The 27,831-nt window shown below is 50.2% G+C and overlaps 1 protein-coding gene across 1 annotated transcript; it reads right to left on the bottom strand.

Moving 5' to 3' along the window:
- Positions 1–446: 446 nt before the first annotated feature.
- Positions 447–27,135, bottom strand: CLEC2L (C-type lectin domain family 2 member L). Its single transcript, XM_036905478.2, has 6 exons — positions 26,808–27,135; positions 10,694–10,768; positions 8,233–8,399; positions 7,278–7,378; positions 5,240–5,352; positions 447–1,781 (listed from the first exon to the last, which is right to left on the bottom strand). Exons 1-5 carry the CDS (start codon positions 26,989–26,991, stop codon positions 5,241–5,243), a joined length of 639 nt encoding a protein of 212 aa, XP_036761373.1. The 5' UTR covers positions 26,992–27,135; the 3' UTR covers positions 447–1,781; position 5,240.
- Positions 27,136–27,831: the final 696 nt, after the last annotated feature.

Below are 27,831 nucleotides of genomic sequence, written 5' to 3'. Positions count from 1 at the left end.
TTCCCCAAGTGTAGAAACTCTTTCCAATAGAGCAGCAGGACCCAAGAAAGAGATGCTCTTCTCACCGGTTTTGTGAGGGGTTCATTGCATAGTCAGAATTGGCTAAATCGATGGCCATTGGCTGATCAACGTCCAGCCCCTGCCCTTGGGTGGGGTCCAAAAGTCTCTCATCAAAACGACAAGACACCCATTTCACCTTTAGGGCTTTCACATGTTTTCAGGAACTGTGGATGAAGACCAAATATATGCAGGAAATATAAATGTGGTCATCTGAATGACCAAATACATATTTCTTATAACTTATTAGATCACAGTAATAAGGTGGTTGAGTATCTTGCTTACTTTTTTCTACATCTGCAGGTTTGCATACTTTGTGCTCAGTAAGCTAGAAGTGAAGGTTTCTGGGATCAGAGCAGAGGAAAGAGCACTTGAACTAGGAGTCAAGATTAGTTCAGTTCAACACACATTTATTGAACACCTTCTGTTTGTACCAGGTGCTAGAGAAACAAAGGCATGTGAAAGTGGACCCCTGCCCTCTAGGAGCTTACACTTCTGCATGGACAGTGAGCAAGTAAACAAACAAGCATGACTTGTGCAGTAATAAGAGTATAAACAGGGAACAGGAGAGCCACAGACCTGAGTTCGAGTTCAACGACTAGCTGTGTGACCTTGGACATGTTACTTAAACTCTCTAGGCCTCAGGGATAGCAGAATGGGACAGATCATTTCTCATACCTGTAATTCTAACATCTGTGGTTCTCAAAACCCTGTGAGGTAAGCCCAGCAAACATGATGTCTCCCTTACAGAGGTGAAGCTGGGGGTCAGAGAGGGTGAGCACAGCAGCCTGGGCTCCACACTACTTGTTGGTAGAGCTGGTCCCAGACCAGACTCAGGCAGCCTTCGGAGCCAGGCCTGGTGCATGTCCACTCCAGGCTGCCTTGGCAGAGAGGTGGGATCTCTGACAGGCATGAGGAGGCTTTCTGGATGTCCCCAGTTTGAATCCCATACTTACAGTTGGGAGCTGGCTACAGACCAAGAAGAGGGAAGAGGCAGTTTCCTCCTCCACCTCCCCCTGCTCCTGGCGTAAGCACTCAGCAGACAGTGCACACTTCTGAAAAGCAAATTGTCTTTCATAGAACGGCACAGGGACACTAGCATGACTATCCCCATGAGCACAGGACCCTCAGGCAGCCAACCCCGGTCGCCAGTGGAATCCCTGGGCCTGGGTTCCCCTGCAGCCGTCTCCTCATCAGTGGGCTCTGGGTAAGACCAAAGGATACTTTGGAGGCTGCGGCAGCGTTTCCCCCGCTGGCCCTGTACTTCTGGGCCGCTACCCACTCAGCCCACAGCGTGAGCGTGCTTAGGAAAGGTGAGCCAGCTCACTTAAGTGAAGCAAAACAAGGGTTCATCCTGGCATCTAAAATCACACCATGTCCACCGAAGCTTAAGAGACGAGTCTTCTGAGGCTGGCGGCCACTGCTACCTGCCACCGGAGGAAACAGTCAACAACACGTGGGCGATCTTAGTGTCACACACAACAATCTTTGGCATACGTGCTTTGTGAGCCACGCAGAGGCCAACACACAATCCCTGCTCTCCAGAGGTTTACAATCAGATGACAGGATCTGATGCAGGTGAAGAAGTGAGTCATAGGTGGCCAGGCCGACCCAGGGGCCATGTGAGAGGCTCAGTCCTAAGTCCTGGAGGCCTTGGGGAAAGGGAGCGGTCACTGAGGGCTGCTGTGGTCCCAGTAGGCATCCCAGGGAGGCTCGAGCCGGGCCTTGAAGAGAGAGGAGGAGAGTCATCATTTGCATCACCCAACTCTCTCTGGGTAATTCATATGAAAACCACATGAACACGATAAAAGGGTCCAGAAAGAGGATCTCCCATGGGCACCCGATGTCCTTCCCCAGGGTGGCTCCTTCTCCAGCACAGGGGCAGAAACACCCTCCCACCCTCCTCCTCAGAGCTGGCTGAGCAGGGGACAGGCCTGCCACACAGGTGGCTTCCCAAGAACCAGGTAGGAATGGGTCTCCTGCCAGCTGTGTCGTGTGGACCAGCCCCTGAACTGCTCTGAGCCTGTCTCCTCATCCGGAAGAGAAGGCCGACCGTGCAGGCGGTGCAGGGCTGGGGGCACTGACTAAGCAAACACAAGTTAACCCGCTGGCACTGACTTCTCCTTAAAAAGTCCCTCCCTCATCCTCCATCTTCACAAAGGTCATCTGAGGGTGACTGGTGTGCGGGCTCCAGCCTTCCCCAGGCACCCTGTCTGACCCAAGGGTTATACTGAGGACTGGGCTTTGGGCCCAAATCCGCCCAGCGAGCGGCAGCCCAAGCTCTAAACTAAGCACACCCGCAGCTCCAAGGAAAAGTCTTCCCAAGGGGCTGCGGAGTGGGCTTGGGGGTCTTGGGGAAGGGCGGTCCTTTGGGCCCTCCCCGCCAAAGGAGGCAGGAGCTCCAGGGCTCAGAGGCAGGCGGTGGGCCCGCCCGCGGTGCTGCCCCCTGTGGCCACCGGGGGCACAGCACCGGGCTCCGCAGCCCTGTAAACGGGGCTGGACTCAGGCCACAGGGAGGGTATCTACATGTTTGAAGTTTGCCGTGCCAGCGTTCTGTTTTCTTTCCGTCTTGTGTCTCCTTCCTCAGTAGGAACCAGGTAGGAAGACTCTCAGAACATGGGTGACCCTGTGTCAGGGTCCCTTTAGTTTTCCGGAACTGATTTGGAACTGTCATGTTCCCAGTACACACTCAAGGTTGAGAGCTTATTTGTCGGCCTCGAAAGCTCTGGACAGCAGGCTTTGGATAAGCGACATTAACCCTAAAACGAAAGCTGTCAGTTATTTTACCAGCAAAATGGAAGAGCAGAGAACTGCAATTGAGGATAAGCAGGCCTTGGCAAAACCGCAGGCACGTCCCGGAGAACAACGCCAGGAACGCTCTTTTACAGGAGGAAGACCGGACTGCTCTAAGCAAAAGGCCCTTTGGAGGAAACTGGGGGTCCCATGTGTCAGGGCTGCTCATTGGCTGAGTTCTAACAGTCTCTCATTGGTTGGGCTGTTGCCGGCTGTTGCTGGGATAGGCAGAAACTTTTTCATCCTCCTCCTGGGTGGTAAAGTAGCCAAAATAGTAAAGTCAGCAGGTATCTTTCTCTTCCTTCTGGTGGGATATGCAATTGACCAGAGGTGGTGGGCTTGAGAGCTCCCCCTGCAGGCCTCCTGACGCCACGTCAGTGAGGCTTCCCTTTATACAAATTTTCGCAGCAAATATAGCCAACTAAAAAAGAAGGTCCGAAGGGCTCACACGGCTTCCTTTCCAGCCCACTCATGGCCCAGTTCTTCCCAGCTGAACCCACAGGGCCTGCAAGAGCACAGCTCAGAAGCCCTAGACCGGGCTCCAGTACTCCTCACAGCCTCGGGATCCTGCCAAGGTTCAGTTTCATCACCTGCGCAGCATTACCTGCCGAGACGTTTGCAGCGAATTCAGTGAGGTGCCACGTGTGATGCAGCAGCTGAGGCTTTTAAGCCTCAGCATCTTTGAGGGGAAAATCCTAGTGAGAACCACAGGCTTGTTCCACTAAGAACACGTGGCACCGAGAGACTCCCCACCCCAGCCTCCCATCAAGCAGCGGCAGGAGACCATTCCTCAACCCACAGCCCCTCAACACATTCCCCACAGGTGCTGGGAAGGCAAGGGCTTGCTGCTGCCCACCACCACCACCCTGAACTCCTTTAACTTCTTGATGGCACACCCGCATTCCTCACTGGCTTCCCAGTAAAGACAAAATACAAAACTGCAAAATACCCATATTTTACAGAACATCTGGAAAACATGCAGCAAGAACAACAAAACCAAGTTGACAGTTTTGTCTGAAAACCAACAGTAAAGGATTGAACTGAGCAGAGCAGGACCTGGTTTCCCTCTTGACTATTTTCTGAAACTGGGCCAGGACCCAAATTCATACATGCAGCTCCCAGGCAGGCCACCCTTGTCTCACACAGCCAGGGCCACTGAGAGGAGGAGGTTGAGGAGGCCCAGGCCCCACCGCAGTTTGCTCTGGGGTGCCAAGTGTGTGTGTGTGTGTGTGATGGAGGGGGTAGCTCTTAGAGCCATAAGGCCCAGGGGAACTGTGAGTTCCTCCCCAAGCTGACCAGGGGGGATTGGAAGGGGCCATAGGACCTGCACAAACCCTTTATCAGCCCAACATGAACATCATCTCTTGTCCACGGCTGATCTTCGGGCCCACTTCACCTCCTCCTCCCCCAACGCAGAATAACCATCCCTCAACTATGTTCCAGAACATTCTGGTATTTTCCAAGCTGTTTCCTCTGCTCCCTCTGTGCTCCTTGGGTGATAAATCTGTTGATGCCCATGCCTGGTGTGGTGTCTGGCACGTGGTAGGTGTGAATAAACATTTGTCATATTGAGTTGAATAGTAATGAAGAAGCCAGATGGAGCAAATCCCTCAGACATCTAAGAATAACTCGGCGGCCTAGCAAAATTACATGGTGCCCTAAGGCCTCAGAACGTGTTTTTGTCCTCAGTTCCTACATATTGCCACCTGACACACTATCTTAAGTGCATCTTGGTGGTGCCTCTTACAGATGGGCACCCAGAGATGTGCCCCTCTGCTCTTTCCCTGAGACATGACCCTGGAACAAATAGCAGCAGATTCTCTTGATGCCAGCAATCTCTTTATTCATCAGTGACCAACACACCAGCCCCATGGGCACAGGCCTGCCTGAGCATCCCAGGGAAGGCGAAGAGGTGGTGTTCGTAGGAGGCCCAGGTGAGGGCAGCCAGCCCTCCCTGCCTCCCCAGCAACAAGGAGAGAAACGACCAGTGAGGCAGCCTGTCTGTGCAGACAGTAATGCAGTCCGTGTCAGTGCCCATTCTTCCTCAAAGCACCAGGGCCATGTGAGGGAGGAACATGCCAGCATGTGGCCAGGGAGGGACTTGCTGGGGTGACTAAGAGTGGACTCTGAACCTGAGAGGGAACTGTGTGCACACTCACACATTCATAGGTGTGTGTGTGTCTGGGAACAGGTACTACACTTCTGAGCATGTGGGATTTGTCAGCAGAGCCACAGGACCAGCCTGGGGCCGAGGAGTCCAGGAGCCGGGGCTGCAGGACCAGGGAGAGGGACCCAGGGTGGGACCTCCCCCATCACTGTGTCATCCTGGAAGGGACCTGGGCAGGTGGTTGCAGAGCCAGGCTGGAGGGCTGCCTCTGGCCTGACCTACCTCATGTGTAGGCCATCTTGCTGCACACCCAGGGCCGGGTCATCAGACACTCTGTCGACACCAGCCTGGTGGCCTCCACGAAGACACACTCCCCCAGGCCCGAGATGGTGAATCTGTGGCCAGGAGAGAAGAGACCGGTGCTTAGGACTTGGCACACATAGCCCATCACTGGACAGTCCTGGAGGCACTCTGACCCAGCCCGCCCTCTGGAGCCAGCTTCCAGGACTTTCAGCCCCGACAGCCCTTTCTAGTGAGTGTGGCCTCCCATTACCTCCCCGCCCTGTGTGCTGGGCTCCAGCCTCCCTGGGGATGCCCCCGGACACTTCCTGGACACACCCTGCACTCCCACACCTGTTTCCACATGCTTCCAGGGTCAGCTCACCTGTCCCACAGCCTGGGACCCAGTTCAAGACCACCCTCTGCCCACCCTCCTTCCCCGCCACACCCCGCCTGCACATCTCCGCCTCCTGAGGCTGTCTGTCCCCAGCACTCCCCACCCGGCGGCTCTGTGCCTTTCATCTCGGCTCCCGCACAGCACTCCGTGTCTAGCACAGGTAGAGCTCGGCAGAGATGAGCTAAATTCAGTGACCTCACAGATTCGGGTGGACGGGAAGGACCACAGTGTTGAACACCTGGGCTGTGTTGCCCAGGAATTCAATGACATCACCCCTGGGCCTGGGGCAGGCGGTTCTTCCTGCCTCAAATAATCCCTTTTAAATCTCAAGATGTCTTAACCTCATTCGGTCACCCTGATCTGAGCCCCAAGCCAAGGCCAGAGCTGGGGTCTCACAAGGGGGGGCATCGGAAGGAGCCCTCCGGTGAGGGGCTGCCGGCCGGACCCCTCCACATCAGGCTGCCATGACCCTTAGGCCTGTTGGTCCCCAGGTGGTCGGAACTCTGGGAACCCCAGTTCCAGCGCCCTCCCAGGAGGGTGTCTGGGAGCAGGAAGCTTCCAGAAGTGCGGGAGAAGGGGAGAGAAAGGGCAAGGCTGCCTCAGCAGCTCTAAGAGCAGATCTGGGCTGAGGGCAAGAAAGGGAAAGAGAATAGAAAGGAGGCGATGAGGACAGAGTGCGCCAAATGCAGAGTGCAGGAGACAGGGGCAGGGGGGAGGGGCCGCTGTCCTCAGGCCGCTCAGCCTCCAGAGGCTGCCGGGCGGAGGTGGCTCTAAGCCAGCCAGGAAGGCGGTGATGGCCGGCTGCAGCCGCAGGGGACGGCTGGGCGTCTTCGTGCCCTTGTACTGCTCCTGCCACTCCAGTCACCTCAGGCCAGCAGCTGGGCCCCAGCCTGGCTCCCCAGGCCTATTTCTCCAGCCTTAGGACCAACACTGGAAGGTTCTTAATCCCCTGTATGCACTTCTGTAAGCCTAGACTGCCCCCCAACACTATCATCACCCCCACAACCCATGCTGCCACCATCACCCCACAGGAAGTCCCTGGCACCACACACCCACCACCCCATCACACACTCACTGCCACACCACATGGGCCACACAGATAATACTATCACTGCACCCACCACCACCACCCTCACGAGGTGTCTTCTTGAAGAGAATGTTGTGGTGCCCAGGGTTCAGAACCCCTTTCTTCCATAGTAACAATGTTTAGGTGGCACATGGCTGCCCAAGGAGAGGCCCCATCTTCCACCCTCCCTTGCAGCCAGGTGTGGTCATGTGGCTATGTTCTGGCCAATGCAGAGGAACTCCCAGGCATGTCCTCCCCTTCTTCTGAGCCACACTGAGCCATGCAGATGGGCGGCTTCTTGGACGGAGGGGTCACAAGATGGAAAGAGCCTGGGGCTCGGCAGCAGGAGGGACCGATAACTACATGGAGCAGAGCAGCCAAACCATGCTGGACTTTATGGGAGAGAGAGAAGTAAAGCCATGATCAGGAATGGGTCTCTGTGATACCCCACAGAACCTAGAGGTCAGTAGCTCCGAACAGCACAAAACCTGTGGTTCTCCCTTGCAAGGCTGTGTGTCCTGCGGGCTAGGCCTTCCCCAGTCTAAGCTCAGTGGCTAGAAGACAAAGCCTCGGCTCACGTGTCCGGGTCAAACGGATCACCATTGACCCAGTGGAATTCGTCCCCCACTCTGCGCAGGCCAATCCAGGGCTCCCTCCGTGTGAACTTGAACATGAATTCCTGCACCAAGGAAAAGAGGGCAAATTCAGTTCCATACAGTCTCCTGGCTGCTCACACATTCCCAGACTAATCTCAGCTTGGAGGACTCGCTCCCACGACGTATAGATGCGAAAAGGGCAACACCTTACTGCACTCCTCAGGTGAGGAGCCGGGGTTACTGCACTTACACTGCCCTCCCAGCAACAGACCCCGAGGGGCTGGGCTCTGGAAGCATGCCTGCTGGGCCGGGAAGCCTGGGACAGGGTTTGTCTTCCTAGCTTAGCAGCCCAGCATGCCAGTGTCCCTGGAAGCCTGCGGTTGGCAGGAAGTTTGGGACTGCTCACCTGGTGGATTATATGGGATATTTCCCTATGCTCAAGTTCCCTGTCTTTCTACCCAAATACTTCTGGGCCTTTCTTTGCAGAAGGAAGCTATTATACTGTGCATCAGAGACAAACAGAAGTGTTTTTAGATTATCTGCTTTTTGGATTGCCACACCATTATTACCCTCAATATCCAAAACGCCAATAGACCCATTAATTGTGTTTCTTTCACATTTCTACTATAAAACTATTTTGGGTGTTAAGTGAGCGCTCATGCCCTGATTTGGACTAGTAGATGATGCCAGCGTGTTCTCCCATTTCACAAATGCATTTGTAATTTGTAATTCTCATGCTTTCCAATACTGAGTCAAGCTCAGCAAACCAGCCTCGGATTGAAATGGTTGGCCATGCACACAAGCCACTCGTGGACCTGCTCAGACCCCGCAGGGCCCACCTGCACACCCCAGGCGGTGCTGTGGCTGGGTGTGCTCTGGAAACACCACGTCCTCGGGGTGGGGCTCCCTCTGCAGGCCCCTGGTCCCCAGCCCTCACCAGCTCCTTCTGGCTCTGAATCACAGCCAGCGCGGCCTCGTGGGTGTGGCAGTACTGCCTGCCTGTGTTCCAGTCTCTTGGCTCCTCTGAAAAGAAGTAGCATTTCCTCCCGTAGAGCAGCCAGTCCTCGGGGCAGGGCGCTTCACACTTGATACAGCCCTTGGAAGCTGCAGGAAGAGAGGAGCTCGGGTCTGCTAGCGCCTGGCCCCTGCCCGCCCTGAGGAATCCCACTCCAGAGTCCCCTCCACCTGCCCCAACCTTGGTGCCCTTCAGCGACAGGGCTCCTGTGGTGCCTTCTCAGGGGAGCACCTCTCTCGGGGCCTGGCAGGTAAAAGGTTGGTGACTGAATAAGTAAGGACAGGAAACCTGGGGGTCTGGCAGGGATGCCACATGAGGGAAGTGACAGCAGGCAGCCCCTGGGTTAGGGTCTCCTCTCTCTCTCTGGACCCCCCAAGGCATGGAACTCCAGAAACTCAGATATGGAAAGGACCTGGAGGCCATGCGTCCTCACTCCACAAGGTCAATGGGCCTACGCTCACTGTCCAACAAGGCGGCCTGTTCCACCCCTAAACCTCTGGAAAGTTCTTTTCCAATTTTGCATCCCAACCTGCCTTGCTGCAACCTAGACCTGCTAGTCCAGGATCAGTCTCTGGAGTGGCAAAGAGCAAACCCAGTCTGCCATCTACGGCCGATGGATGCCAGCCTCCCCTCACCCAGGCTTACACAGACACCATCTCTTCCACTGCTCCCTGCAGAGGGTGCTCTCCAGACCCCTCTCCATCCTGCCTGGCTCACTGCAATGCGCCCACATTACCACTAACGTGCCACCACCAGCACAGCCCTACCACCAGCAACCGAGGTCACCACACTGCCTTCAGTTGCTGTGGCCTTTCCAGTCTACAGACTGCTTCAATGAAAAGAGTCTGTGGGTACGTGCATGCATGCCCTTCTCCGGGAAGGAAGCCCAGCGCTTCCATCAGATTCTCAAGGGGCCTCCCTGCCTAAAGGAATTTAACCATTGTCTTCTGTTGTTTTCATATGATCTGTTTCCAAGCCAGGTCTCCCCCATGTCCAGAACATGTGTAAATCACTTTTTTAACTGAAACGGAAGGTCTTCTATGTATTTCTTCCACATTTATGTCATTGATGTTAGCTCATTTGAATTTTTAAAGATAAATCTCAATCTTGATTTTTTTTTCCATCTCTCATATTTAAGCATCCCTATTCGAATTGTATCACTTACAAATTCCGTTAGCATATTTTTGTTTGTTTTCATGCAAGTGATTGACTAAAAGAGCCAAAAACATGCCCATGATACTTCAGCTCTTAGGGATCTACAGTCATGCCAACACCAATTAATTAACTGTCACTGGCAAATCTGTGCAATAAGCAGCAGGTCCACTTGGGAGCACTGACCACGGTGTGGCTACAGTTCAGCGGCTTTTCCACAAGGATGTCCAAAGAAACACTGTTGTGTTTTACTGAAATCACAGTATGCTATGTTTATGCCTCGTCCTGACATCCCAACCTAGTAACGGAACAAAAATAAACTTGTTAATTTGTAGTAATTATTCTAGGTGACTCCAAGCTGGCCCCAATGGTCAACATACTTTTTTGCAGACACTCACAAACCCCCTGCCCATCATGCAGGCCCAAAGGTGAGGACTTGGTGGGAACTGATATTGCCAGTGGACTTTTCTCCCATTTTGAGGTGCCCACCTCTGATCTGATGGAGTTTCTCAAAGATTAAAAACCCTGCAGAACCCACGACACACTTCAGCTTGAATCCACTGAAAACAGCCAAATTTCCTGGTCATGTGGCTGCACCTGTTCTTGGGTGCAGTTTCTTCTTTTATTCTTTCCACCTTTCAGTCCCACGTGCCACTCCATGTTCCTGAGGCCTCTCACCTTGGAATGTTCTGTCCTCTCTATCTCCTGGTCTCTAGGTCACCCCTACTCATTCTTTAGGGTTTAGCACATGTGCCCGCACTGGGCAGTAAAGCCACTATAACTAGACAGGGGAGATAATGCCATACTCATCATTTTTTATCCCTAGCACACTTAGCTGAAGGCCCAACATACAGCAGGGCTAAATCAATGTTTGTTGAATGAACACACAAATCATGAATAAATGTGATCTTTAAAAGCCCTCATCTCCAAACCAACCCCAAGAACCACTGCCTGTGTAATCCACGCCAGGTGTGTTCTGAGTTCTCATGGGGATTGAGTAATAGTGCCTGAGTAACATCTCCACTTTCCCTGCATGGCTTAGTAAAGGGAACATGTATATACAGTATGTGAATATATTATTTTAGGCTAAAATCTCATCTAGAAACAACCCCCCATCTTCTATTTGCTTTATCCCCAGCAGAATACATGGTATGTCTGGAACCTTTCTTTAGCTAATTAGACGTGCTCTTGACAAGCACGGTGCCTAAACGCTCTTAATATCCATGCTCACCCAAGATGCTCATCACCACCAGGATGGCGAAGAGAAGGACGGCAATGGCCCCCAGCAGGAGACGCGTGGTGGTGTCTGAGGAGAAAAGAAAGGGGTTCAATACCCGGACACCTGCCAATCCCCCACGGCCAATCCCCACCGCCAGCCCTGAGTCCTAATAGTGAGAAACTCAGAGCTGACCCAGCGATCTGTGCTCTAACAAGCCCTCTGGGTAATTCTGACGCACGCTGGAGTGTGAGGGGGCTGTTCTGGAGCAGAGCCCTGATTCTGTGGCACCCCTGTTAAAACACCCTCCCACCAGGGCTTCGCACTTGAACTCCTTCTGTGGCCGTCAGTCTTCCAGCCTTTAACCTCTTGCCGCTTCTCTGCTTGATCCCTGCTGTCAGCCGCACAGACTCCTTGAATAACCCAGCCTGTCCCCGCAGCCCTGCAGCTGGGTCTCTGCCCCCGAAGCCCTTCTCCTGCACTGCTACCTCTTGAAAACCTGCCCACCTTCCACCTCCCATCCCCTTAACCAGACATTTCCCGAGCCTCTGGCTTCTCCCTTTTTACATTTTATTTTTGCTACCACTTAACATTTTTATTTTGTATTTAATAAAAGAACGCTTTTAAACTTTAGACATAAGGTCTTTGGAAGTTTTTTTATTGTGACAAAATACACATAAAATGAAGGCTACCATTTTAACCCATTTTTAAGGGTACAATTAGTAGCATTAATTATATTCACAATATTGTATAATTTGCCTATTTGCAAAACTTCCCCATCACCTGAAACAGAAACTCTGTATGGATTTAAGCATTAACTCCCCACTCGCATCTCCCCCAGCCCGGGATAACCTTTAATCTGCTTCCTGTCTCTATGAATTAGCCTGTTCTAGATATTCCATACAAGTGGAACCATACAATACTTGTCCTTTTTTCAGTTAGCATATTTTCAAGGTTCATCCACGTTGTAGCATGTATCAGAATTTCTTCCTTTTAATGGCTGGATAATATTCCGTTGGAAGAATATCTACATTCTGTTAATCCATTCATCTGGTGGTTGAACTTGGGGAGACACAAACATTCAGTTCATAACATCCTCCCTGAGGAAGTGTCCCCAGAACCTTCTGTGCTGTTCCAAGGTAACTTTGCCCTCCGGCCCAGCTGCCGCCTTGGGGTCTCCCCTCGCCAGCAGCCTGAGGATCTCTGTCTCTCTCCTGTGCTGCCTCTCCTGCTCCTTCTGTCCCACGTCTTCCTGTGTGGGTTTCCTCCCTTGCTTGGGTGGAGCCCATCTTCCCAAGGCTGCCTGGAAAGGGTAGGCCCAGTGCACTGCACAACTCCCAGAGGCAAATGCTTTCATGTGTTCTGGGGTGAACGGTGCTCCCTGGAGTTGTGAACTCAGAGGCCTGAATCCTATAGGTTGGAAATAATTCTCCTTCAGAATTTTGAAGGCATTACTTAATTGTCTTCTAGTTCTAGTGTTGCTCTTTAAAAGTCTAGAGCCATTCTCATCGATTATCCTTGTAATATCAATTGTTTATTTGTTGCCCCTCTGGAAGCTGTTAGGATCTGATCATTATCACACAGTGTTCTAAAATTTCGTCATGCATGCCATGCCTTGGTTTGGGTCTGTTTCCGTCTACTACAGTAGACAATCAGTGGGCCCTCTGAATCTGGAGGCTCATGTCTTTCAGCTCCAGGAAATTTTCTTCAGTTATATCATTGATGGTTTTCTCTCTTCCATTTTCTCTGTCCTCTTTCTGGAGGTCATATTCTTCAAATGTTAGGCCTCTTGGATTGGTCCAAGCTTCTTTTCTTTTCTTTTTTCTCTCTTTCTCTTTTGTCCACTATCCCTTTGCCTTATTGCCCTCTCCTGAATTTTCCATTTCTACAATTTTTAATTTCCAAGGCTTTTTTCTTTTTTGGCTTCTGTTCTTTTTAAAGCATCTGTTGTTAAAGCATCCTGTTCCTGTTTTAATGATTATTTTCAGTTACCTCTCTGAGAATATTAGTGGTAGTTTCTTGGGGGGGTCGGGGAGGATAGAAGGGAGAGTTGAGCAGAAAGTTTATTCCTGCCTGTATAGTCTGTTTCTTCCAAACTGCTTTTTTTTCTGTTCATTTGTTTTGGTCTTTACTTCCATGTCAGAGTTTTCTCAGATGTAAGGGGACCCCTGGTTATTTGTTCATGATTAAAGCAGGAGGACTCAAGAGTTCGTTGTAGCCTCTGAGGCCAGGAGAGGGGTCCATCAGCTGTGGAGCTCACAGTGGAGCAATCCCACTGGGCTGACCCTCAAGGCTCTCTGAATGTCCTTGGGATTTCCTCTTGGGTGGGCCAGAGTTCCTGGAGATGGATCTTCAGTTTTCCCTCCTGGAGGGTGTAGGCTTGACTGGGAGAAGAGTCTGGAAAACCTCCTTGGCATTCAGTATGTCAATGTCACCTTTAATGCTGCCTCTCAATGGGTTGGTGTCTACAGGTCCTCTCTCACCAGATTTAGCCTCAGGCTCCTGCCAGGCTGGGAAGGAGCTGTACAGAATGAGGACCTGGGATCTAATCCTTCCTAAAGAAATGTCCACCAGACGTCCAGTACTCCACTCGGTCTTCACTCACTGCCATGATGACTGTACCCCCATCTCTGTGCTCTCAGGGATGCTCCTCTGCTTTCTGAACTTCCTCAGGCTGGTGAAGTCAGGACCACTCATCACTGACCCATCGCTCACAATTTTGTTGCTATTGTCTTCTCTCCTGTTCTTGTTGTCCTTGTGGCCTTTTGAAACCCCCTTTACTGTTGTATTAGTGGGCTTCTAAAAGAAAGAGAATCAATGCATGCATTCAGTCTGCCATCATTTGCCTGCATATCCTACCAATATTTTGGAGTCCTTCCTATGAGCAAGGTCTGCACTGGCAAGTTACTGAGAGTCCAGAGGTGGATGCTCTGGGTACAGTAACAGCAGAGGTTCACACCTGTCCTCGAGCACTGGGATCTTTCTGCATCTGCTCTGCTGTCCATGGTGGCATCTTGCAGGAAGGTTGATCCCCTTTGAGCACACGATGGTACCTGTGGTGAGCTGTGTCCTTCCTTTCCTTTCTTTACACACCTCTCAGTCCTCTCTTCTCACACTGGCACTGTAACCCTTTGGGCATTAAGGCTAAGAGCATAGCACCTTAAACCACTTCCCCTGGATTCAAATCTTGGCTCTGTCTGTCTCCACTGCCTGAGTCTCTGTGCCACTTTCTAAATGACTTTGTAATTTGCACAGCAAAGTCACTTAGCTTCTATTTTATTTCATTTCCTCATCTTTTTTTTTTTTTTTTTTTTTTTTAATAATTATTTTTTATTGAAGGGTAGTTGACACACAGTATTACATTACATGAGTTTCAAGTGTACAACACAGTGGTAGAACATTTATATACATAATTCTAGGTTCCAGCTATCACCCTACCAGGCTGTTACAATATCTTGACTATATTCCTTATGCTATACATTACATCCCGGTTACTAATTTATTTTACCATTGGAAGTCTGTCCTTTTTTTTTTTTTTTTTTTTTTTTTTGTGAGGGCATCTCTCATATTTATTGATCAAATGGTTGTTAACGACAATAAAATTCTGTATAGGGGAGTCAATGCTCAATGCACAATCATTATTCCACCCCAAGCCTAATTTTTGTCAGTCTCCAATCTTCTGAGGCATAACAAACAAGTTTTTACATGGAGAACAAATTCTTACATAATGAATAAGTTACATAGTGAACAGTACAAGGGCAGTCATCACAGAAACTTTCGGTTTTGCTCATGCATTATGAACTATAAACAGTCAGTTCAAATATGAATACTCATTTGGTTTTTATACTTGATTTATATGTGGATACCACATTTCTCTCTTTATTATTATTATTTTTAATAAAATGCTGAAGTGGTAGGTAGATACAAGATAAAGGTAGAAAACATAGTTTAGTGTTGTAAGAGAGCACATGTAGATGATCAGGTGTGTGCCTGTAGACTATGTGTTAATCCAAGCTAGACAAGGGCAATAAAACATCCACGTATGCAGAAGATTTCTCTCAGAACGGGGGGGTGAGGTTCTAAGCCTCACCTCTGTTGATCCCCAATTTCTCACCTGATGGCCCCCCTGCGACTGTGCCTGTCTTAGGTTGTTCCTCCCTTGAGGAATCTTACCCGTCTCTGGCTAACCAGTCATCTTCCGGGGCCATACAGGGAAATGTGAAGTTGGTAAGTGAGAGAGAAGCCTTATTGTTTGAAAAAGTTAGCTTTTTACTTCTTTGCATATTTATGCCCTGTGGCTTCTATGCCCAGCATTTGTCTTGAGGTATCTTTACCACTTGGAAGAATTATGATACTCGGTAAATTTGATATGAGGCACGAATTCTATTTAAGGGTTGTAATTAGGAAGGAAGAAGAAAAGCTATAGAAGTAGCAGGCGGAAGAAAACATGAGAAGATTGATTATTTCTTTGATATATCTTCTTGTAGAGTAACTTCAGCATGTATAGGTTTTAAGCTACTACTTAAATTGCACACACACATTAACATAATAGGAGTATAGTTACATAACCAAAGCATATCTGTAATTACCAGCCATCTGCAGTGAAACCAAGAAAACCAGTTAGGCACCTTAGGCATTTGTGAAAACTTATCTATGATATGGTGGATATTGTCCAACTGAACTTGAACAGTCTGAGAGAAATCAGACAAATTAAAACAACCCATTCCTGGGGACTGTTCACATGCCATATGTTCTTTTAACAATAAATAGTTTGTAGTTGTAAGACTTTGGAGCGCTACAATTTGCACTTCTCCAAATTCTTGGTTGAGTTCCAACAGTATAGATCCAGTCCAATTTTGTTGTTTTACTGCATGCACAGGCCAGCTTAGATATCTCCTTCCTCATTCCCATGGCAGGTCCAGGAACTGGTGGGATGAGTGCATCTACAGCTGTAGCAGTGCGTGGATCTTTGTTGGGGTTTTTTGATGATCATCTTCTGGCATGAGTCTTCCAGAGGGTGCAGATGTTGGAAGTTCTTTTTCATATCGTATCTTAGTTCATTTTCGGGGTAGCCCAATTAGGCTTTGATCCTCTGTATAAACACAAACAGACCCTTTGCCTACACTTTTATATGCCCTTTATACCCTTGTGTAGAACTCGTTGGAGGTTACCACACAGGAACTGCCCTTTTTTTTTTTTTTTTTTTTTTTGCTATCACTAATCTACACTTACATGACGAATATTATGTTTACTAGGCTCTCCCCTATACCAGGTCTCCCCTATAAACCCCTTTACAGTCACTGTCCATCAGCATAGCAAAATGTTGTAGAATCACTACTTGCCTTCTCTGTGTTGTACAGCCCTCCCTTTTCTCCTACCCCACCATGCATGTTAATCTTAATACCCCCCTACTTCTCCCCCCCTTATCCCTCCCTACCCACCCATCCTCCCCAGTCCCTTTCCCTTTGGTACCTGTTAGTCCATTCTTGAGTTCTGTGATTCTGCTGCTGTTTTGTTCCTTCAGTTTTTCCTTTGTTCTTATATTCCACAGATAAGTGAAATCATTTGGTATTTCTCTTTCTCCGCTTGGCTTGTTTCACTGAGCATAATACCCTCCAGCTCCATCCATGTTGCTGCAAATGATTGGATTTGCCCTTTTCTTATAGCTGAGTAGTATTCCATTGTGTATATGTACCACATCTTCTTTATCCATTCATCTATTGATGGACATTTAGGTTGCTTCCAATTCTTGGCTATTGTAAATAGTGCTGCAATAAACATAGGGGTGCATCTGTCTTTCTCATACTTGATTGCTGCATTCTTAGGGTAAATTCCTAGGAGTGGAATTCCTGGGTCAAATGGTAAGTCTGTTTTGAGCATTTTGATGTACCTCCATACTGCTTTCCACAATGGTTGAACTAACTTACATTCCCACCAGCAGTGTAGGAGGGTTCCCCTTTCTCCACAGCCTCGCCAACATTTGTTGTTGTTTGTCTTTTGGATGGCAGCCATCCTTACTGGTGTGAGGTGATACCTCATTGTAGATTTAATTTGCATTTCTCTGATAATTAGCGATGTGGAGCATCTTTTCATGTGTCTGTTGGCCATCTGTATTTCTTTTTTGGAGAACTGTCTGTTCAGTTCCTCTGCCCATTTTTTAATTGGGTTATTTGTTTTTTGTTTGTTGAGGCGTGTGAGCTCCTTATATATTCTGGACGTCAAGCCATTATCGGATGTGTCATTTTCAAATATATTCTCCCATACTGTAGGGATCCTTCTTGTTCTATTGATGGTGTCTTTTGCTGTACAGAAGCTTTTCAGCTTAATATAGTCCCACTTACTCATTTTTGCTGTTGTTTTCCTTGCCCGGGGAGATATGTTCAAGAAGAGGTCACTCATGTTTATGTCTAAGAGGTTTTCGCCTATGTTTTCTTCCAGGAGTTTAATGGTTTCATGGCTTACATTCAGGTCTTTGATCCATTTTGAGTTTACTTTTGTATATGGGGTTAGACAATGGTCCAGTTTCATTCTCCTACATGTAGCTGTCCAGTTTTGCCAGCACCACCTGTTGAAGAGACTGTCATTTCGCCATTGTATGTCCATGGCTCCTTTATCAAATATTAATTGACCATATATGTCTGGGTTAATGTCTGGATTCTCTAGTCTGTTCCATTGGTCTGTGGCTCTGCTCTTGTGCCAGTACCAAATTGTCTTGATTACTATGGCTTTATAGTAGAGCTTGAAGTTGGGGAGTGAGATCCCCCCTACTTTATTCTTCTTTCTCAGGATTGCTTTGGCTATTCGGGGTCTTTGGTGTTTCCATATGAATTTTTGAATTATTTGTTCCAGTTCATTGAAGAATGTTGCTGGTAGTTTCATAGGGATTGCATCAAATCTGTATATTGCTTTGGGCAGGATGGCCATTTTAACGATATTAATTCTTCCTAGCCACGAGCATGGGATGAGTTTCCATTTGTTAGTGTCCCCTTTAATTTCTCTTAAGAGTGACTTGTAGTTTTCAGAGTATAAGTCTTTCACTTCTTTGGTTAGGTTTATTCCTAGGTATTTTATTTTTTTTGATGCAATTGTGAATGGAGTTGTTTTCCTGATTTCTCTCTCTGTTGGTTCATTGTTAGTATATAGGAAAGCCACAGATTTCTGTGTGTTGATTTTGTATCCTGCAACTTTGCTGTATTCCGATATCAGTTCTAGTAGTTTTGGGGTGGAGTCTTTAGGGTTTTTTATGTACAGTATCATGTCATCTGCAAATAGTGACAGTTTAACTTCTTCTTTACCAATCTGGATTCCTTGTATTTCTTTATTTTGTCTGATTGCCGTGGCTAGGACCTCCAGTACTATGTTAAATAACAGTGGAGAGAGTGGGCATCCCTGTCTAGTTCCCGATCTCAGAGGAAATGCTTTCAGCTTCTCGCTGTTCAATATAATGTTGGCTGTGGGTTTATCATAGATGGCCTTTATTATGTTGAGGTACTTGCCCTCTATTCCCATTTTGCTGAGAGTTTTTAACATGAATGGATGTTGAACTTTGTCAAATGCTTTTTCAGCATCTATGGAGATGATCATGTGGTTTTTGTCTTTCTTTTTGTTGATGTGGTGGATGATGTTGATGGACTTTCGAATGTTGTACCATCCTTGCATCCCTGGAATGAATCCCACTTGGTCATGGTGTATGATCCTTTTGATGTATTTTTGAATTCGGTTTGCTAATATTTTGTTGAGTATTTTTGCATCTACGTTCATCAGGGATATTGGTCTGTAGTTTTCTTTTTTGGTGGTGTCTTTGCCTGGTTTTGGTATTAGGGTGATGTTAGCTTCATAGAATGAGTTTGGGAGTATCCCCTCCTCCTCTATTTTTTGGAAGACTTTAAGGAGAATGGGTATTATGTCTTCCCTGTATGTCTGATAAAATTCCGAGGTAAATCCATCTGGCCCGGGGGTTTTGTTCTTTGGTAGTTTTTTGATTACCTCTTCAATTTCGTTGCTGGTAATTGGTCTGTTTAGATTTTCTGTTTCTTCCTGGGTCAATCTTGGAAGGTTATATTTTTCTAGGAAGTTGTCCATTTCTCCTAGGTTTCCCAGCTTGTTAGCATATAGGTTTTCATAGTATTCTCCAATAATTCTTTGCATTTCCGTGGGGTCCGTCGTGATTTTTCCTTTCTCGTTTCTGATACTGTTGATTTGTGTTGACTCTCTTTTCTTCTTAATAAGTCTGGCTAGAGGCTTATCGATTTTGTTTATTTTCTCGAAGAACCAGCTCTTGGTTTCATTGATTTTTGCTATTGTTTTATTCTTCTCAATTTTATTTATTTCTTCTCTGATCTTTATTATGTCCCTCCTTCTGCTGACCTTAGGCCTCATCTGTTCTTCTTTTTCCAATTTCGATAATTGTGACATTAGACCATTCATTTGGGATTGCTCTTCCTTTTTTAAATATGCTTGGATTGCTATATACTTTCCTCTTAAGACTGCTTTTGCTGTGTCCCACAGAAGTTGGGGCTTAGTGTTGTTGTTGTCATTTGTTTCCATATATTGCTGGATCTCCATTTTGATTTGGTCATTGATCCATTGATTATTTAGGAGCGTGTTGTTAAGCCTCCATGTGTTCATGAGCCTCTTTGCTTTCTTTGTACAGTTTATTTCTAGTTTTATGCCTTTGTGGTCTGAAAAGTTGGTTGGTAGGATTTCAATCTTTTGGAATTTTCTGAGGCTCTTTTTGTGGCCTAGTATGTGGTCTATTCTGGAGAATGTTCCATGTGCACTTGAGAAGAATGTATATCCCGCTGCTTTTGGATGTAGAGTTCTTTAGATGTCTATTAGGTCCATCTGCTCTACTGTGTTGTTCAGTGCTTCCGTGTCCTTACTTATTTTCTGCCCAGTGGATCTATCCTTTGGGGTGAGTGGTGTGTTGAAGTCTCCTAGAATGAATGCATTGCAGTCTATATCCACCTTTAGTTCTGTTAGTATTTGTTTCACATATGCTGGTGCTCCTGTGTTGGGTGCATATATATTTAGAATGGTTATATCCTCTTGTTTGACTGAGCCCTTTATCATTATGTAGTGTCCTTCTCTATCTCTTGTTACTTTCTTTGTTTTGAAGTCTATTTTGTCTGATATTAGTACTGCAACCCCTGCTTTCTTCTCACTGTTGTTTGCTTGAAATATGTTTTTCCATCCCTTGACTTTTAGTCTGTACATGTCTTTGGGTTTGAGGTGAGTTTCTTGTAAGCAGCATATAGATGGGTCTTGCTTTTTTATCCATTCTGTTACTCTGTGTCTTTTGATTGGTGCATTCAACCCATTAACATTTAGGGTGACTATTGAAAGATATGTACTTATTGCCATTGCAGGCTTTAAATTCGTGGTTACCAAAGGTTCAAGGTTAGCCTCTTTAGTATCTTACTGCCTAACTTAGCTCGCTTATTGAGCTGTTATATACACTGTCTGGAGATTCTTTTCTTCTCTCCCTTCTTGTTCCTCCTCCTCGATTCTTCATATGTTGGGTGTTTTGTGCTGTGCTCTTTCTAGGAGTGCTCCCATCTAGAGCAGTCCCTGTAAGATGTTCTGTAGAGGTGGTTTGTGGAAAGCAAATTCCCTCAGCTTTTGTTTGTCTGGGAATTGTTTAATCCCACCGTCATATTTGAATGATAGTCGTGCTGGATACAGTATCCTTGGTTCAAGGCCCTTCTGTTTCATTGTATTAAATATATCATGCCATTCTCTTCTGGCCTGTAGGGTTTCTGTTGAGAAATCTGACGTTAGCCTGATGGGTTTCCCTTTATAGGTGACCTTTTTCTCTCTAGCTGCCTTTAACACTCTTTCCTTGTCCTTGATCTTTGCCATTTTAATTATTATGTGTCTTGGTGTTGCCCTTCTTGGATCCTTTCTGTTGGGGGTTCTGTGTATTTCCGTGGTCTGTTTGATTACTTCCTCCCCCAGTGTGGGGAAGTTTTCAGCAATTATTTCTTCTAAGATACTTTCCATCTCTTTTCCTCTCTCTTCTTCTTCTGGGACCCCTATAATACGGATATTGCTCCTTTTAGATTGGTCACACAGTTCTCTTAATATTGTTTCATTCCTGGAGATCCTTTTGTCTCTCTCTATGTCAGCTTCCATGCGTTCCTGTTCTCTGATTTCAATTCCATCAATGGCCTCTTGCATTCTATCCATTCTGCTTATAAACCCTTCCAGAGTTTGTTTCATTTCTGCGATCTCCTTTCTGGCATCTGTGATCTCTTTCCGGACTTCATCCCATTTTTCTTGCGTATTTCTCTGCATCTCTGTCAGCATGTTTATGATTCTTATTTTGAATTCTTTGTCAGGAAGACTGGTTAGGTCTGTCTCCTTCTCTGGTGTTGTCTCTGTGATCTTTGTCTGCCTGTAGCTTTGCCTTTTCATGGTGATAGGAATAGTCTGCAGAGCTGGGACGAGTGACGGCTGGAAGGACTTCCTTTCTTGTTGGTTTGTGGCCCTCCTCTCCTGGGAGAACAGCGGCCTCTAGTGGCTTGTGCTGCGCAGCTGCGCGCAGACAGGGTTTCTGCTTCCTGCCCGGCTGCTGTGGAGTTAATCTCCGCTGTTGCTGTGGGCGTGGCCTGGCTCGGGCAGCTACTCCAAAATGGTGGAGTCGCGTTGGAGCAGGAGCTGCTGGGAGGCTATTTATCTCCGTAAGGGGCCTCCCTGCTCCCTGCAGCCCAGGGGTTAGGGTGCCCAGAGGTCCCGGATTCCCTACCTCTGGATTAAGTGGCCCGCCCTGCCCCTTTAAGACTTCCAAAAAGCACCCGCCAAAACAAAACAACGACCACAAAAAAAAACAAGAAAAAAAATTTTTTTAATTAAAAAAAAAAAAAAATTTTTAATTAAAAAAAAAAGGTGGTCGTTCGTTTTTCTTTATTCTCCGGTGCCAGCCTCAGGCCTCTGCTCACCCGTCTTTCTGCCCTGTTTCCCTAATATTGGGGTCCCTGTCCCTTTAAGACTTCCAAAAAGCGCTCGCCAAAACAAAGCAGCAAAAAAGCAAAAAAAAAAAATGGTCGCGCGCTTTTCTTATGTTCTCTGTCGCCCAGCCTCCAGTGCCTGCTCACTGTTCTTGCTGCCCTGTTTTCCCAGTATCGAGGGCCCTGCACTCTGGCCCGGATGGCTGGGGCTGGGTGTTCGGCAGCCCTGGGCTCCGTCTCCCTCCCGCTCTGCCTGCTCTTCTCCCGCCGGGAGCTGGGGGGAGGGGCGCTCGGCTCCCGCGGGGCCGGGGCTTGTATCTTACCCCCTTCGCGAGGCGCTGGGTTCTCTCAGGTGCGGATGTGGTCTGGATATTGTCCTGTGTCCTCTGGTCTTTATTCTAGGAAGGGTTGTCTTTGTTATATTTTCATAGATATATGTTGTTTTGGGAGGAGATTTCCGCTGCTCTACTCACGCCGCCATCTTCCGCCCCACCGTCATTTCCTCATCTTTAAAATGAAGTAAGGCAGTATCTGGTCATAGAATTTTGTGAGAATTCAATATATAGTGCTTAGAACAGTGCCTTGCATAAGCAGTCACCAACATGCTGCGGCTGCTGATCAGCCCACAGGCTGCTTCGGGCAAGGGCTGTACCCTACTCACCTCTGGGTTCTCTATGGCAGGATTCAGCCGTTGCCTTGCGTGTTACAGAGGACCCCCTGGTACTAAAAAACATGTGGAGAATTTGGCAGCACCAGTGACAACGTCCTTCATCAGCCTTAAACTCAAGTGAGACTGTAGGAAAGGCAACGTGGATACAGGAGTCTGTAGGAGAGCAGGTGGGGGAAGGGGAATCTGTGCGTGCGTCTCCAACACCACCAGAACCAAAGAATCTCTGTTCTTCCATGGGAATAACTGCTCTGGACGATGCCCTGTGGACAGGGAAAGGACACTCTAGGAAGTCCTGACTCATTGTTCACTCTCTGCCCTCACAGAGGACAGCTGTGGGGCTAGACGACCCCAAACAATGGTGTATCCATTTCCTAGGGCTGCCATCAGAGAGTGCGACAAACTAGGTGGCTTAAAACATCGGAAATTTGTTGTCTCTCAGTTCTGGAGGCCAGAAGCCCACAGTCGAGGTGTCAGCAGGACCGTTCCTCCCCGGAATCCTTCCTTGGTTTCAGGCAGCTTGCTGCGATCTTTGGCAGTCCTTGGCTGGCGGCTGCCTCGCTCCAGGGTCTGCCTCCTCATCACGTGGCCCTCTCCCGGTGTGTCTGTCTTCACGTGACCAGCTTCTTACAAAGACAACAGTGATACGGAATGAGGAGCCCACCCTACTCCACAGTGCCCCCATCTTAACTACTTATACCTGCAATGACTGTATTTCCAAATAAAGTCACAACCTGGGGTGCTGGAGGTTAGGACTCTGACATATCTCTTTGAGGGGTGGGGAGGGATATAATTCAAGCCAGACAGCTGTCTAACTCAACAGTCGTTCCTTCTGTGCAATGGCCCGTATTAGGTGGGGCTTGGGGTGCAATCTATTCATTTATAAATGGATATGATTTAGCCTAATGTTAGGAGGAACAACTGAAACTCTCCGGCTCCCACGCCCAGACCACTCTCCCCTCACCCTCACACCCGCGGCCCGAAAGGGGCTCATAGCTGACGTCTCTAAATTGTCATGGCCACTGACTGGCAAGCTTAGTCTTGACTTCAAAACTATCAGATGTAGAGTTTGGTCATTTTTAAATTTTTAAAAGGGCTTGCTAAAAGTATGTGTGTGGTTTTGATCAGGAAGTTGAGGGTTTATGCCTAATCAAGAAACTTTCCACATTAAATATTCAGAACCAGTGAGCCCTGAAAAATCTATAGCCTGAGGTATGCAGAATCACGCTGTCCCCTCTGCTGTGCCCCCAGGCCATTTATCCCCACGCTCGCCCTATGCCGGAAATAAACGCACCCAGAAGCACCTCCAGCCTTCCAGAACCTAGGCTGCGGCTCCCGGTCACCTTCCCCAGCCCCTCCACCGAGGCTGGGGTGGGGGGAAAGGTTACAGTCCGCAGGGAGAGAAGACTTGACAAGGAGAACTTCTGTTTGGCTTCCTATTTGTAAAGCTAACGGTTCATCTAAGGAAAGTCTTACAAACCTAGGCTCTCATCCTGACTCTAGATGTAAGAACTTCTCCAGTTCACTTAACCTGTGAGAAGGAAAATTGTGATGGAGGCGGCGGGTTGTCTGAGGAGCATGGAGAGGAGGGCTACCTGGGCCGGAAGCGCACTTTGATCCTCTTCAATTCACCTCACCAAGCCCCACATCGTTGCTCAGCACAGGACGGGATCAGAGCTTTCACGCCACAGGGTCCTTGTGCAAAACCCAACAAGGGGGGTCCGTGTGTGAGTAACTAACATGGGTCCTTGGGCAAGACATGTAGCCTTTCTGAGTCTGTTTCCTCATCTAGAAAATAGATGCAACACTCACGAACCCCCTGCAAGGGTATGTGTGAGGATCAAAGGGGATGGCACGGCAACACTTCCACACGGGTCCAGCACATGGTAGGTGCCTGCGTGTTCAGCTGGGTCAGGTGGAGAAGTCTCCTGGTTCTCAAGACAGGTGCTTGGCTAAGCAGATGCTGCAACACCCCTTGGTCCCCAGGCCTGGCAGACCCCCCATCCCATCACAGGTGTTTCTCAAGAGTCCATGGACTGGGCTCATTACGTGGACTTCAGTTTGGGGTGGGGAGCAGATGCAAGGCAGGCAGACCAGCAGACAAAGGCCTTCAAGAGAGCGCTCCCATCAGGCTGCAGGGTCCAACTCCAGGGAGCTGGGGAGAGAAGGCACCTGCGTGTAGCCTACAGCCCAGCACCTTTGTGGGGCCCTGAAAGGCAGAAACCATTATCTAGCTTAGTAGATGAGGAAACTGAGGCTCAAACAAGTTCAAAAACCTGCTAGCCTGTGGCTGTGGAAGGATCAGGCTTGGATTTACCTGACTTCAGACTCTGTGCTCTTTGCACCCCACGAAGCTGCCTCAGCCCTTGTCCCGTGATTTCTGCGAGGGCAGGGATGTTCCCAGCACCTAAAGTCGAGCCTGGACAGGGTGGACCCTCCATGAATGTTTGTGGAGGGAAAGGAAGAGTGGATGAACGTGGGCACTGGGCCCACATGACAACACCCCAGAAAGAGCTGGTCCTGGTCCCTGAGCTTCCCTCTTCTTCCAGGAGCTGGGGGCACCCAGGGAACATCCAGGAGACAACGGGCTGGTGGGAAGCCCTGGACTCAGACTCCAGATCCTACAACTCCTGTGGAAACAGTCCACAGGCCCCAGATGCTGAGCCCCCTAGGGCCACTGGTACCAATGGTGGGACTGCTCCTGGGGGACCATGGGAGGCGGATGAGGACCGGAGGCAGCATGAGACACAGAACCACAGCAGGACAGGGATACAGGGCAGGCACGAAGCATGGAGCGGGCTAGAGTCCCCAGGGGCTGCTGGGAGAGAGCCGCCGGGCCGTTTTCCTGCCCCGGGTGCCCTCCTCAGCCCACCTCGCAGGTCGTGCGCCAGCCACCTTGGCAGAAAGCAGCAGAAGGAGCCAAAGTCAGGGCGGGAGGTAGGGCAGGAACCAGCAAGCCAGAGGCATTACAAGACGCCCCGGCCCCTGACGTGGCCCTGTCATCAGGGGTTAGCTAGGTCAGGGCAGACCCTGCACAAATGCTTACCAATGAACAGAGGAAGGCATACAGGCAAGAGTGAGCAACTTCAAGAAACAGGGGGTCACAGGCAAACCCAGCAATGGCCTGGAGATGCCCCTCAAAGAGGCAGGTTTGTGCACTGCCTTTCACTCAGCTCTTCGCAGCCTGCAGCTGTTCTTCTACTCTATGATCCAGCATCTTGGTCCCAAATCACCATCCAGGCATGTAACAACCCCCCTCCGTCTGCACAGCCCCTCCTCAGGCGGTCCACACCCTGTGGCCCAGCAGCCCTTGGACCAAACGCTGACATTCCTGTCCCCACCTGTCCTTCCTGGGCAGGACCCCTGCCCCAGCAGGTGCTGGCCGTGTCCCCTCCCCACCAACACTGCCCCACCTCCTTCACTGGCCTGGCCTTGCTCTGACTCTTCTGGGTCACCACCACTTCCCCAAGGGCAAGCACACTGTCTCATTCTGTGCTTGAAACCTCTCGGCGGTTCTTCAGAACAAAGTCCAGACTCTCTGGCAAGGCCTGGGTGGCCACTGACGGTCTGGGTCCTCCAGACTCATCTCCGCCTACCGCTAGCCCCTGTCCAACCACTCTGGGGTTCAGTCCCCACCAGGAGCCGACTAGCTCTGGCCCCTTGGCCCCCGGACATGACGCTCCTTGAGCCTGATCCACCCTTCCTTTATCTCTCCACACCTCCTAAGAGGTCACCTACTCCCGGAAGCCTTCCTTTTCTGACACCCCTTCCCTGGGTGATCCAGGCTCTGCCCTTCCCTAGTTAGCGCTGCCAGATCCTCAGCCTTTGGACTGGGGATGTCAGGAGGACACAGAAGTCAAGAGGGCTGGCTGTGTTGCTCACTCCAGCATCTCCCACACCGCACACCACAGTGCACACAAAGTTTCCCAAAACACTCATGAACTTGAAATCTATTTCCCACTTTGGTTACTGCCCTTGGCCCGCCCGGGTCACTCCCTAGGCACATCTGACTGGAAGGGGTAGTTGGGACCCAGAACCTTGCCAGGAAGGGCCTTGAACCTCTCCACCTCCCCCCACCCCGGGTGGCCCCATCACCTCCAAGCACCCACACACACACAGCGCCAGCACCTCTCTGGGGGCTACAGCTGTGGTCACTTTGCCCAAAGCCCTTCCAGTGCTAGCTAGATTCAAGCCGCCCTCTCAACATGCCCTTCAGGTGAGCATCAGGCAGTAACTGTCCCCTTTCCCTGTGTGGAAAATGGGGTTCGGAGCATGAATCCTGCTCCCAAGGTCAAAGAGTGAGCCGGCTGCAGAGGTCGGGTCGGGCTGTCACCACCGGCGGCCCCCGTTACATCTCCCGCGCCCCTCCCCGCCCCGCGTGGCATCTGATGGCCTGAAATCAATCCTCCGGGTCCCAGTCGCGCTCCGCCGTCCGCCCCGGGACTCGGCCAAGGTGACTCCGACCCGCCTCCCGGGTCCCCGGCCGGGGATGGAGGGCCGCTGGGGCGCTTACCCTCCAAGGCTGCCTTCCAGCTGGTGCTGCCCTCGTAGCCCGACCCCGATCGCCGCAGCAGCCCCTCGGGGCCGCGGCCCTCCGCCTCAGCCGGCGAGCGCGGCCTGGGCGCGGCGGGCGCGGGGCGGGCGGCGGGGGGCGGCGGCGGCCGGACCCGCGCGGGGGGCTCGCGGGCCGGCTCCATGCCGAGCGCTCCGCCGCGCCGCGTCCGCGCTCCTGCGCCGGGGTCCGGGGCCCCGGCCGACGCGCACTCCGCGCCCCGCGCGCCCCGCGGGCCCCCCAGGCCGGCCTCGGGTGGCCGAGGGCTGCGGCTCGCGCAGGCCGGGGCTGAGCCCGGCTCCCCGCGGCGGCCCCGCCGCCGCGCCCGGTCCCCGCCGCCGCCGTGCGCGCCGCGCCTGCCCCCGCCGAGCCGCAGCCTCCGCGCGGAGCCGGCGCGCGGGGCGGGGCGGGAGACGGTCGGGGAGGAGGCGCCGCCGAGCAGGGCCAGCCCCGCAGCCCCGGGCCCGCCGCGCGCCCCTCCCTCGGCCGGACGCCAGCTGCTGCGGGGCGAGGAGCGCGGATCCTGGGCCGGGGACCTGACTTCTGGTCCTGCTGCACCTCCAGCCCCCCGTTCGCCCTCTGTTTCGGGAATCAGGTTTACCAGGACCACGCGCTGCGGCTCTAGGAGGAGGGCAGCCTTTGCCCCGGGCTGCGTGGAGCCAGCGCGATGTGGGGGGCGGGGGCAGGGGTTTGAGGAAGGGGCGGTAACGGGGTGGGAGGGGGTGCGACTCTGCCCAGACTCTTGCCTCAGGAGAGTAGCCACAGAAACGGCGAGAAAGCAAAGATTTGAGGGGTCAGGTGGAGCGACATTTTCGCTCAATTAACTTTGATGAGCATTTTCTAAGCGCCAGGGGCTTTTACTTTAGCTGACAACATCCCCAGTGTAGGCTCAGGATTGGGGGTAATGAGGGTCAAAGGCATTTCTGAAGGGGCATCGTGCAAGTGCACTGTGGGTTTCCTGACTCCCAGGCCGGGGTGCCCTGGT

Source organism: Manis pentadactyla, chromosome 7, assembly GCF_030020395.1.
Source record: "Manis pentadactyla isolate mManPen7 chromosome 7, mManPen7.hap1, whole genome shotgun sequence".
Classification (NCBI taxonomy): domain Eukaryota; kingdom Metazoa; phylum Chordata; class Mammalia; order Pholidota; family Manidae; genus Manis; species Manis pentadactyla.
The sequence above is the reverse complement of the archived record's forward strand: the minus strand, read 5'-3'. Positions and strand labels throughout refer to the sequence as shown.

Bases quoted from the DNA above. Each gene is read 5' to 3' on its own strand.
- CLEC2L (XM_036905478.2), bottom strand. From the start codon at position 26,991: ATGGAGCCGGCCCGCGAGCCCCCCGCGCGGGTCCGGCCGCCGCCGCCC. The intron at 7,379-8,232 runs GTGAGGGCTGGG...TCCTTGGTGCAG, and splicing joins TTCAGAGCCAGAAGGAGCTG to GAATTCATGTTCAAGTTCAC. The intron at 5,353-7,277 runs GTGAGCCGAGGC...TCCTGGCCACAG, and splicing joins GATCCGTTTGACCCGGACAC to ATTCACCATCTCGGGCCTGG.